Below are 11,678 nucleotides of genomic sequence, written 5' to 3'. Positions count from 1 at the left end.
ATAATTTTTAGACTAGAGTTAATAAATATTGACTTACAGAGATGCAGCCCAAGAGTCAGGGAAACCAGCAAGAGATAATGCAATATCTCAAGGACTGGAAGTTATTACTAGGCTGGAAGGGACAAAGGGAAGAACTGGAGAGATTAACTGAAAGGAGGGTTCTGCGATTAATCCTGGGTGAACATGGAATTCATGAGCTTGGGGAATATGGACTTCGATCTCACTATCTTCCGTCCTCTGTCTCTTGCGGATACTTCATGCTTGAATCCACTGAGATACCAAGGACTATGAGGGAATCCATTGGTGCAATCTGGACAGGTCAGCTCTGGCTGGCACAAGGGCAGGAAAAGGGCGGAGAGGCAAATAGAAGATAGGTGAAGTTGTTTCCAAGAGGTAGTTATGTGGAAATAGGAGTTATTAATATGTATTTAAAAGAGGGACAACAAATTGCCCTTCACTGACATTAGTGGTACTGCATTACAGTGATGATCCCCAAATACCAACTATTAAATTCTTTTTATTTTTTTTAAAGATTTCTTGTATTAGAGAGAGAGAGTGAGCGCATGCATGCATGCACACCCAGGCAGGCAGAGTAGCAGAGGGAGAGGGAGAAGTAGGCAACCTGCTGAGCAGGGAGCCTGACTGGATTCCGGGTTGGATCCCAGAACCCTGAGCTAAAGGCAGACACTTAACCAACTGAGCCATCCAGATGCCCCCCAACTGTTGAATTCTTTAGAGTAAATGGGTAAATGGGTCCTCTGTGTTTCTTCAATAAAGCACCTTTGTAATACTTCACTTCAAAACAAAACAAAATAGTAAGCAACAAACAAAACCACCAACCATGGTTAGGTAGCCCATATGAATCGAACTTTGGAAATCCATTCCATAACCTCTTCTTCAACAGAGTCAGCCTTGGGCGCCTGGGTAGCTCGGATGGTTAAGCATCTGCCTCCGGTTCAGGTCATGATCCTGGAGTCCTGGGATGGAGTCCTACATCGGGCTCCCTGATCAGGTAGGGGGGCCTGCTTCTTCCTCTGCCTCTCTCTCTCTCCCTCTGTCCCTCATGAATAAATAATATCTTTTTAAAAAAATCAGTCTTTAATTCACTTGTATTTAAATAGATGGTAAAGAGATGCCTGGCTGTCTCATTTGGTTAAGCAGGTGCCTTCAGCTCAGGTCAGGATCTCAGGGTCCTGAGATAGAGTCCCAAGTCCGGAATCCTTGCTCAGCAGGCAGCCTGCTGAGCTTCTGTAAACAAAAACCAACATTACCTGGGGCAGGACTCCAAAAGGCTGATTGTAACAAGAAGAGCAGCTAGTTGATAAGTTAACAAAACAAAGCTTTACCAATAAGGAGGCTAGTAAAGATGGCGCTTCCTTGGGAATGTAGGTAAGTACAATACTTTTTTAAATGGTAATGTGTTCCGAAATTTCCTTAGGGTCAGATGAATTGGAAACCAGTGATATGGAGAACAAGAAAGGTCTTATTTACAAGTAAGTGTTTGAGTAGCTTACTAACCTTAGGGAATTAAAAAATTATGTCTAGTACAGCTTCTGAGTAAACAGAAACATTAATCTCAAGTTTAATGTGACTGAAGCGAGATCCCTGGGAGAAGAGTCCTGTATAAGCTCTCTGCCTAGTTTGGCAGCCCTAAATGAGGCCAGGAAGGATCCACTGCCAAGTACATAAAAATGGTGAACACATTTATTTTCTGAGGGGTGTCCCTTGATGAAAAAAATGTTCACTGGGTCAAACCCATTTTAAGCGACCTTGCATAAGAACATAAACATTTAGTAACTTATAAATCCACGCCCATGAAATCAATATTATCACTCACTGAATTTCAGAGCCAAATAGAAAGCCCCTACTGGAGTTAAAACATATTTGTACCTTTTAAACATATCCATTCCAGGAAAAAATATTAGGAAACATGGTTAATTTGTAAACAGGGGTTATCTCTACAAATTAAAGGAAGATTTAACAAGAAGTCGGCGAAATATTAACCATTTGTTTTGCTCAAAAGCACTTGATAAAAATTATTTCGGTTCGAGGGTAGAAATGAAGGAGCGAAATACACTAAACCAATTGCCTGGGCAAAGGTTTCATAAACAGTTACCTACAAATTACACAATTTCCATTCTGGATGTGGCTCAGGACTACAAATGATCGAGGTGCCCCAAAATCTCAGGTGGAAACTTTTTCACCGGGCGAAGCAACTGACACAGAGGACAGAACGGCCCCGTCCGGGACCCCGGCTGGTTAACGAAGCGGCCCAAGGTTGTCGGCAGAGACCATCCCTTCTGGAGTCAATTTCGCGTCCTGGCCTGGGGCAAAGCGACCGCCCCCGCCCGCCCCGCCCCTCGCTCGCACCCGGAGGGCACAGCGCCACTGCGCTGCGAGTCACAGAGGCCCCGTGAGCGACCCGCCCTGCTCGCCGCAGTCCGGCTGCGGTAGCCCGCGAGCCGCGGAATCGTCCAGTTCTTCCTCTCTCCCCCTCGGCTGGCCGCTGGGGCGGGGCCGGCCCTTAAGCCGGGCGGCACCCGGACGGGCTAGTCAGTCAACCACCCCGGGCGGCGGCCTGGCGAGGGCAAGAGCGGGTGAGTAGCCACGTCACGCTGCTTCGCGAGGCCCCGCCCCCTGTCTTCTGGGACCGCCCCTTCCACGCCCCCGCCTCCGCCCCCGCGAGCAGTTACCGGCTCTGGGGGCACGCGCCTTCTTGACTCCGCTAGAGGTCCTCCAGCCCTTACTTGTAGCGCCTCCGCGGCTGCCCGCGCCAGGTGAGGGCTCGCGGCTCCCGGCTGCGGCTCCCGGCTGCGGCTTCCCTCTGCGGCGCTCGGCGCTTGTTGGCTGGCTCTGGGCGTGCGCCTGTGAGGCTGGCTGGGCCGGCGGGCGGTTAGCGCTCCGTTCCACGCGGGGAGGGGCGGCACGCCGGGCGCTGCACGGCGTCGGCCGACGCGGGCGGCGGTGGCGGCGGCGGCGGCGGCGGCCGGGCTTTCGGGTTTTCTGTCCCAGGCCGGAGCCAGTCGGTTTCCCGGCGGAGAGACGGGCAGTCGGGCTCCCTGGCCCCGGGCCCCCCCCGGCGGGGGCGGCTGGGGCAAGGGGACGATGTCTACTCGCGCCGCGCTGCCTGCCGCTCACTCTCGGGAGGAGCCACCCGCGGTGGCTGCTGAGGAGTCGCTGTTGGTAACGGCGAGTCGGCAGGCCGAGCGGCTGTCCCCGCCCGAACGGGAGGGCAAGGAGGCGGCGAGTGAAGAGAGGGCCGCGACAGCCATCATCGCGGGTGCGCGAGGAGAGCCGTCGCCGGCGCTGGTGCTAGGGCACAGCGTGCCCCAGGCGGCCGTGCCCGTGAGACCCCTGGCGCTGCACCTGGCGCACAAGGCGCGCGGGCCCGGGGGTCCCTTTGGCGGGGAACCCCTGCCACCCCTGCCGAGGGACCCGCGGGCCGAGGACGCCCCAGTGGATGAGGCGGCGACTGGTCCCGAGGAAAAGCTGCCGCCGCCGCCGCCGCCGCCTAAGGAGAACCCCTGGACCAAAAAGCCTCTCCAGCACCTGTCCCCTGCTGGGATGGGACCGACACCGTCCCCACTGGAAACCCTCGAGGCAGGTCTGTGGTTCTTGCGGTGGGCAGTGGGAGGGTGTGTGCAGGGGTGATTCGTTTGGCTGTAGAGGCTGTCGTGGGACTGGGGGAGGGGCAGGCTTCCTTTCCCTGACAGTCGGAGGTATTTTGTTCCAAGGTGTCATTCACTCTGCCTATTTACATAAATGGACATCTGGGAAGGGAGCGGCAGGAAGAGGTGGGACCTCGGGTTCTCCTTGGCTGGTGGGGGCACTGCGGGAGTAACCTAGCTGAGCCGCTCGGCTGGCGCGGCCTCCATTGAGATTGACCCCTCCCCCCCACGTGGTAGTGAGTTGGGAAAGCTAACTTTAGGTAGGTAGTGCTGTTCGTCCTATAGAAAGTTTTTGTGGATTTGTAAGAAAAAACGCGGGGGGGCGGTGAAGCAAGTCGGAGAAGGGGATTTATTCATAAGTGGAAGCGCGATTGTAATTTTCTTTGTTTTGAAGTAATTGACAAACTGAAAATCTGTTTTGTAAACAAATAGTCGTATTAAAAATGCAACTGTACCGTAGTTGCTAATAAAATGCTTGGAATTAGGATTGTGGTGGAAAATAATTAAACAAGAAAGTTGACAGGAGAGTGAATTGCACATTAGGTAAGTGATAGTCTTAACATTAGGTTAGCGATCCTCTTTAGAGGAGGTTAGATTATGCCACAGCATTTGAAAGCTGACCTATACAGTATGACCCTGGGTGCTTTATTTTGGTTGCAGTTTTTGGTTTTGTTTTAAGTTTAAATGGAAATACTAAATAACAAGAAGTAGTATCTCCTAGTCTTATTTTCTAAATTAAGCTTTAGTAAGTTAATTGAACTTTTTTATAGAAATTACAGCTGCTTCCTTGCATATCTTCACTTTCTCTTAAAAATTAAAGGTTACCAGTAAAATGGGGAAAATATGAGCATGTTTACAGGGTTGTGAGGATCAAGTGATTTAAAGGATGTGGTATAACTGTAAGGTGATTGGTATAAATACATTATATTGCAGGTATATTAACAGTTCTTTAAAGGAACTCCCAATAGAGTGAAACAAGTGTTAATTGATTTCTTTAGTTTTTACATGGTAATACTCATTATTTTTGATAAATTTTGACACTTGCAGAAAAAATTGCTTAGAAATTTGCTCTAAATTTAATATTACCATCATTCTCTTCTAGCTACAAAGATTTGTTTACTACTGTCACTAACTGAAGGATGAATTTATCTCCATAAATTTAGCAAAGAAAAGAAAAGCCCTTAATGAAACTTAATGGGCTGTCCAACCTCCCTACTTGTAGATTTACACACAATTATAATTTATATTCCGTGAACTACTGAAAAAATGAACTGTCTTTTGATTGTAAAGTTGACAGGTTTTCAAACTTTCAAGGTAAGACTCAGGAATCTTAATTGGAAATGTCCTTTTGAAAAGTATTTAACAGTTCAGTTAACCTCAGGTGCCTTCCCTGGGGATCTTAATCTTTGTTGGAGGTTAAGAACGAGGTAATACTTGAGCTATGTTGTGGTTCATGCGAGTTTGGATTTTGTTGATGTCTCTCTGTACACAGTTCTTGTTATTCCTGGAACCTATTCTGTGCTTAGACAAATACTGTTCATCACTACTTGGAATAGTGTAGTAACTTCTAAACTCTCCATAGTATTGACTGTTCTACCACAACTTCTATCTGTAGTTTGGTAATTTGGAGATAATGGTGTAGAAATGCAGTGTTCTTAGAGACTTAGGTTCTAGTGCAGATATTGTTACTAACTAGCTAGTTGACTTCTGGCAATTTTTCTGGGCCTTGTAAATGAATGAAATGGGTATATTCATCTCTTCAAGTCAATACCAGAGTGCCATCTATAACCTGGGGTGTCCTGGCTTCCTGTTTTCCTAAGCAAATTTGCAACTTTAAGAACAGTGAAATAGCAGAGGACCTTTAAAGTTCAGAGTAGGTGCAAACCAGTGATAATCTATTAGTGGGAGGTGTGGAGGGGGCTGTGCAATTTATCCTACAAACCAGGATACTGTAGAGAGGCAAAGAGAATGATATTAATTATGCTGGAATAAGAGACTTAAACCATGCTTGTCCTGGCCTTATCTGGATCTTCTGTCACTCTCTTAATAAGGTACAGAAATTACATCCACAAAATTTTGCCAGAGAGTTTATTATCAGAGATGGAAACATTATAGAAAATGAAGGGGATTTTTTTGGGACAGATAATCATGAATTTTCTCTGTTAGAACGTGCTGTTCTAATTGAACGGCAGGTGAATCATTCTTGCTTCTTCAGCCCTTGTGAGACACTTCATACCACTTTTAGGATGGTTTTGGTCTGTGTATCACTGTTTTTCTTAATCTAGATAAGGCCTTCATTTCAACCAAAGTCTGTCTCTTCCAAGAGACCTGGGATAGTGTCACAGCATTTTTGAGTTCAGTCAGGAGACCAGAAAGGATTGTCCCCCAGTCTGTCCTAACATTGTTTAAAATACATTTTTTATGGAGAGCTGTATTAAAATCAGAGTATAGGATTTGCTAATTTCTTATTTGTATCTGTGGCTGTTTTCTGCATATCAAATATCAGCTTTCTAATATAATTTTGGTTCTTTTAGTCAATGAAAACGTGGTATATAAAAATACTGATTTTTCCATCTTTTTTATCCTTAGTCTAATTTAACCTCATCAATTCTCCTTTTTCTTAATGTCTGTTTCCCAGAAACCTCAATTAAGCTTATTATTACCCTAAAACATTTTAAGTAAATTATATAAATGATATATAAATACATTCTCCTTGTAAAAACAGAAATTTTGACGTCTCCTTCAAGAAAAGAGATAATCATGCTACTTGTTTACTGACTATCCTTTCAGATGTTTCTTACTATAGTGTTTTGCATATGTGTTTAGAACATAATATCACCTTCCATTTTTCATTTAAAGTTGATTGACCCTTTTTATTTTTTCTCTTTATAATAAGTGAGTGTGGGGGCATCTGGCTGGCACAGTCGGTAGATCTTGGGGTAGTGAGTTCAAGCCCCACCATTGAGCATGGAGCCTACTTAAAAAATTACATACTTCTTGTATATATGTCTGACTTTCTCTAGGATAGATGATGAGCATTGGAATTGTTAGGTCACACGGTGTAGGTTAGTTGACAAGGTGCTCTCTAAAGTGACTGTACAAATTGATACTCCCACCTTTAGAGTACAAGAATTAAGTAATTTTTTAAGTTTTTTTTTTTTTAAAGCACTCACTGTAGCAAAGTGGCATTTTACTACATTTCTCCTTTAAATACAAAATTATGTGAACTGTTGGTAATTATCAGTGCATTTTCTTAATTAAAACTTTGCTAAAGATTGTGGCCATAAAAATTAAACTGAGTAGAATTGACCTTGTGACAGTTGCATTCCCTCCCCCGCCAAGCCTACTTAAATGTCCCACACATTGGTATATTGTTTGTTAACAAGAGAAGAGAGTTTTTAATTTGGAAGGGAACTATAAGGTGTCTGGTCTTATCCTACCTTTCTAGCTTTTTGTTTATGTTCCCTTCTGTGTACCCTGTGTTTTGGATAAATGTGTTAGGTGTTCCTGACTGTTAAGGTTTTGCTCATCATCCTTCCTTTTGTTTTAGTTCTACTTATCCTTGAAAAACAAGTACAAATGCTGACTCTTGTGTAGTTTTCTTGGCCTCTCTGAGCTGCTCTCCCTTAATAGTTTATAGCTCTCTTAATAGAAACTATCCCTAAGTGCCTTGTACTGGGATTACATATTCACATGTTTTATCTCTTTGTTTTATTTTATAATGTTCTTTGAGGCAAAGTCTCTCTTCTTGATGTTTGTGTATTGCTCACAACAATGACTTTCATTTAAATGGTGCTCAATTTGTGGACTTTATTAATTGGAAAGAAATCTGACTTTAAAATTATGATTAAATGCAATCATGCTGCAATAGACATCTTTCTTGGGGGGTTAACCACAGAGTCATTCTTTAAAGAAGAGATTGTACTAGTGACTCTAAAATTTTAACATGTTTAGGAGTCCACTATGGGTGTTCAAATGCAGATCTGATTCTGTAGGACTTGATATTCTGTATAATTAGTTAAGTTCCCACATGATGTCAGTGATGCTGATTCATATATCACAGTTTGAATAACAAGGGATTTCAATCCTAATGATGCACAATAAATCACTGTTGACAATTAAAAATGTTGCATCTACCTCACTAGGTAATAGTGTGACACTTTTTGTTTTCTGTGTCCAAGCCCTTAAAATGGATTGTTTTTCTTATCAATTTAGAATTACAGATTATAGTTTATAGATTCGCAGGGTTAAAGAATAACAGTTTAAGGTACTGGAATATTACTCAAAAAGTTCTAGTAGTATAGTGTTTTACCAGTGATACTTAGAAAAACAGAGATAAGAAGATTACACACTGTTCATGTGTATTTATATATATATTTGAAGCCACTAGCGGCCTTTTCTTATGTTTTACCTGCTTGAGAAAAAAATTTATTTTAATTTTTTTAATTTTCTAGACTGGCTTGCTTTTTTAGTCTTAGGTTTTCTCTAAAAACATGCAGAGCAATTTCATTCATTTTAGTTAAAATTACCTTTTCTAGGCTTGTTTTACCTGTTCTCTCTATGTGTATATAAATTATTTTAAAAATGCTGAAGTCAAAATGTCTTCCTAAATGTGCAAAGAAATAAATATTCCTTCCCAACTTATTTCTTCATTTTTTCCTAGAGATAATACTCAGTGTCTGAGTAGAGTATGGAACTGTATTTTTGTTTTTGTTTTAAAGATTTTATTTATTTGACAGAGAGATCACAAGTAGGCAGAGAGGCAGACAGAGGGAGACGGGGAAGTAGCCTCCCTGCTGAAGAGACGACCCCCCCCCCCCCCCCCCCCCGCCATGTGGGGCTTGATCCCAGGATCCTGAGATCATGACCTGAGCTGAAGGCAGAGACTTAACCCACTGAGCCACCCAGGTGCTCCCACACCTACCCCCCAGTGTACTGGTCTTTTAATCAACAGATTATTAATTTTTTGTCATGTTCAGTTATCTTTAAAAATTTTGTTAATAACTTAATTGTGCCATTTAGTAATGAAGTTAAAAAGTTTATTTTTATGTGCTCAGAATAATTTTTATCTTTATTTTATGACCTTAATTTTGTGATTATTGATGTCTAATTGATTTGTAATAAAGCTAAATAAAACTTGCTTTTGTGCCCCTCTCCCTTATTATTTTCCATTACATGAAATATTTTGTATAAGGCTTTATTTTGTAACTACCAGACACCTACCTTGTTGGACTTAGCAGGGACATGTTCTCCACTTTGTTGTTCTCCAATGTTCTATATTATATAACTTGAATAAAACATACATAGAATATATAGAACAAATTCTAGATAATGTTCAGGCAAATACTGTTCTTTATTAAATTAGATTTTTTCTTTTTTTTTTCAAGATTTAATAATTTATCGGGCACCTGGGTGGCTCAGTGGGTTAAGCCACTGCCTTCGGCTCAGGTCATGATCTCAGGGTCCTGGGATCGAGTCCCGCATCGGACTCTCTGCTCAGCAGGGAGCCTGCTTCCTCCTCTCTCTCTCTCTCTCTCTCTGCCTGCCTCTCTGCCTACTTGTGATCTCTCTCTCTCTGTCAAATAAATAAAATCCTTAAAAAAATTAAAAAAAAAAAAAAAAAGATTTAATAATTTATCTTTATTTTTTTAATTTAATTTTCCTTTTCAGTGTTCCAAGATTCATTATTTATTCACCACACCCAGTTTCCTGTACCCATTTTTTTGTCCTGTTTACCCATATCTTTTAATCTAATTTTTCTTAATGAAATGTTTTATCCTTATGCATATTTATGCATGTATACACATCCATATGTATATGTATACTTAAAAAAGAATAAAAGAAATACCTGTGTACTCGTTATTCTGCTTTAGGAATATAATTACTATAATAGTCAAGATTCTTTTATGTCCATCCCTGATGACATCTTAATCCTTCGTCTCTCTTCCTTTGATAAGTTCTCTATGTCTTTTTAAAATCTGCTTCTGAGTTTTAACTCAAGGATTACTTTATTCTATGAATTGGTCATTGCCATGATTTTATGGGTTTATGTTTTGCTGGATTATTAGTTTTTCTGTAAATACAGATCCCAAGTTTATTCTGCTTTTCAATATTTAGATCATGTTTAGGTCGGTGATACACCATTTGGTCATCTTGCTAAGTAACGAACCAACCAAAAGACAATGTAAAGTTTCATTTAGAGAGTCAGTCTCTCTCTGTGTCTTTACCTATCTATTTTTATTGTTAACTTACTCAAAATAGGACAAGTGGGAATACCATGACAGGTACAAACTTCTATTTTTTTTTTTTTTTTTAATGACTTCATCTATATAAAACCTATTGTGGTTGTCAAACTTGTTTTCAAGGACAAATAGTTTGAAGTCTTTTGATTCATTTTCTGGATAGTCCTTAATGACATCAGTGTATGAATTATGTAGCGAAATGTATCCCTTTGGGAAGTGAGTTTCTAACTTTACTATATTAAAACATGTTACTATTTCTAATTTTTCGTGTTGTATTCTGTCAGAGAAAGAATTGGTCTGTCAGTTTAGTTTAAGTTAACTGATACTTCTCGGTATTGATTTGAGTACTGAAGACCAGTTTGAATCTATGTTGGAACTATAGTTGTTCTCTTACTAGGAATTTGAGTTTCAGAACTTTGGCTTCTGTTAGAAATGGTGAGGATATGGCTTACTAAAATTGATACAATAGCTATTTTGTTAAATATATTGAATTAAGTGATTGTAAAACCAATTCTAAAAAAAAACAACCCTAATTTTATTTTATTTTTTGTTTTGTTTTTTGTTCTGTTTTGTTTTTTAGAGCTCAGTTCCCCCAAAATTATAAAAGCAGGAAAACTCAAGACAAAGAAATCCAACAAGGTGTGTTTTTAGCTATATTCTTCTTAGCTGTGTTGATTTTGAAAATTGGTGTGTTAGAAACTGTTAGATTATTGTGTACTTTTCTTCTAGTTGTATCATTGATGTTAGGTTAAAGCTAATATACTAGAGAACTGTAGCCTTTGTCCAAATCCTGCTTGTATTAATTTATTCTATTATCTTATGTAAATCAATTTAGTGTCATTTAATAGTTCCAGAAGGGGGATCATAAGACCCATGCATTATTATTTTAGTGTTCTGTTGTTTGCAGAGATTTTTGAGTTAATTTGGCAAATACCTACATATAATTGTATGTAGGTGATTTTTTAAATTGCTTTCACTTTTAGAAAATATTTTTTCTATTTAAGATTTCTAATTTGCAGATATAACACTTATTTATTACTTCTTAGGCTAGTGATTTCAGCGATATGGCGAATTGGCCAACACCAAGTGAATTAGTGAACACTGGAGTGAGTATTGTTTTAAGGCTTTTTCTTAATGAAGAGAAAATTGTCTCATTTTAAAATGCAAAATTTATTTTATTTCAGATTTAGAGAATTACATTAATAAAGAAGTGCTGAAAACTTAAGAGCTATCCTTTTTATAGTCTAATCCACTTTTCAGAACCAATTTTATTCATCAGGTTGTCTTCATCTCATTGTATTCTCAAGAAGTAATCTTACATTTGGAAGGGGTGGTTAACCTGCTGTTATCTTCATATAATGCCTACAGTTAAAGAGATTAAAACCTTTTTTTTTTTTTTAAAGATTTACTTACTTGAGAGAGATAGAGAACCCCATGCACAGGAGTGGGAGAGGAAGAGAATCTCAAGCAGACTCTGCTGAGCTCAGAACCTAGGCAGGGGTCCATCCCAGGACCCTGAGATCATGGTCTGAGCTGAAATCAGGAGTCTGCTACTCAACAGGCTTAGCCACCCAGTTGCTCCAAAAGAGATTAATTTTTAATATGAGTCTAATTTAAAGCCCATTTTATTTCAGAATTTGTTACATTTTTGATACATAATCTTTTCAGTATGTTTTGAAGTGCTAATTATATATACACACATGTATGCATTTATGAATAGCATATCAAATCAAGTGTTCAGTGAATGATTTTTAATTTATTTTTAAAG

General features: G+C 40.4%; 1 protein-coding gene across 9 annotated transcripts in view; it reads left to right on the top strand.

Moving 5' to 3' along the window:
* Positions 1-2,462: 2,462 nt before the first annotated feature.
* The window catches only part of LARP1B (La ribonucleoprotein 1B), a 136,363-nt gene continuing 127,147 nt past the window's right edge, over positions 2,463-11,678 (top strand). For 3 of the 9 annotated variants that reach the window (XR_009352154.1, XM_059168858.1, XM_059168856.1), the window contains exons 1-3: positions 2,967-3,604; positions 10,491-10,549; positions 10,957-11,016. Coding sequence is in view for 8 of the 9 variants with exons in the window: in XM_059168858.1 (XP_059024841.1) it covers positions 3,106-3,604; positions 10,491-10,549; positions 10,957-11,016 (618 nt within the window). In the remaining variant the exon portion in view is untranslated. Of the gene's footprint in view, positions 2,598-2,658; positions 2,778-2,966; positions 3,605-10,490; positions 10,550-10,956; positions 11,017-11,678 lie in introns of those variants that run through there. The other 6 variants (XM_059168863.1, XM_059168860.1, XM_059168859.1 and 3 more) reach the window with 4 other exon arrangements.

This window comes from Mustela lutreola, chromosome 1, assembly GCF_030435805.1.
Source record: "Mustela lutreola isolate mMusLut2 chromosome 1, mMusLut2.pri, whole genome shotgun sequence".
Lineage (NCBI taxonomy): Eukaryota > Metazoa > Chordata > Mammalia > Carnivora > Mustelidae > Mustela > Mustela lutreola.
Note: the sequence above shows the minus strand (reverse complement) of the source record. Positions and strands in the feature narration are given on the sequence as shown.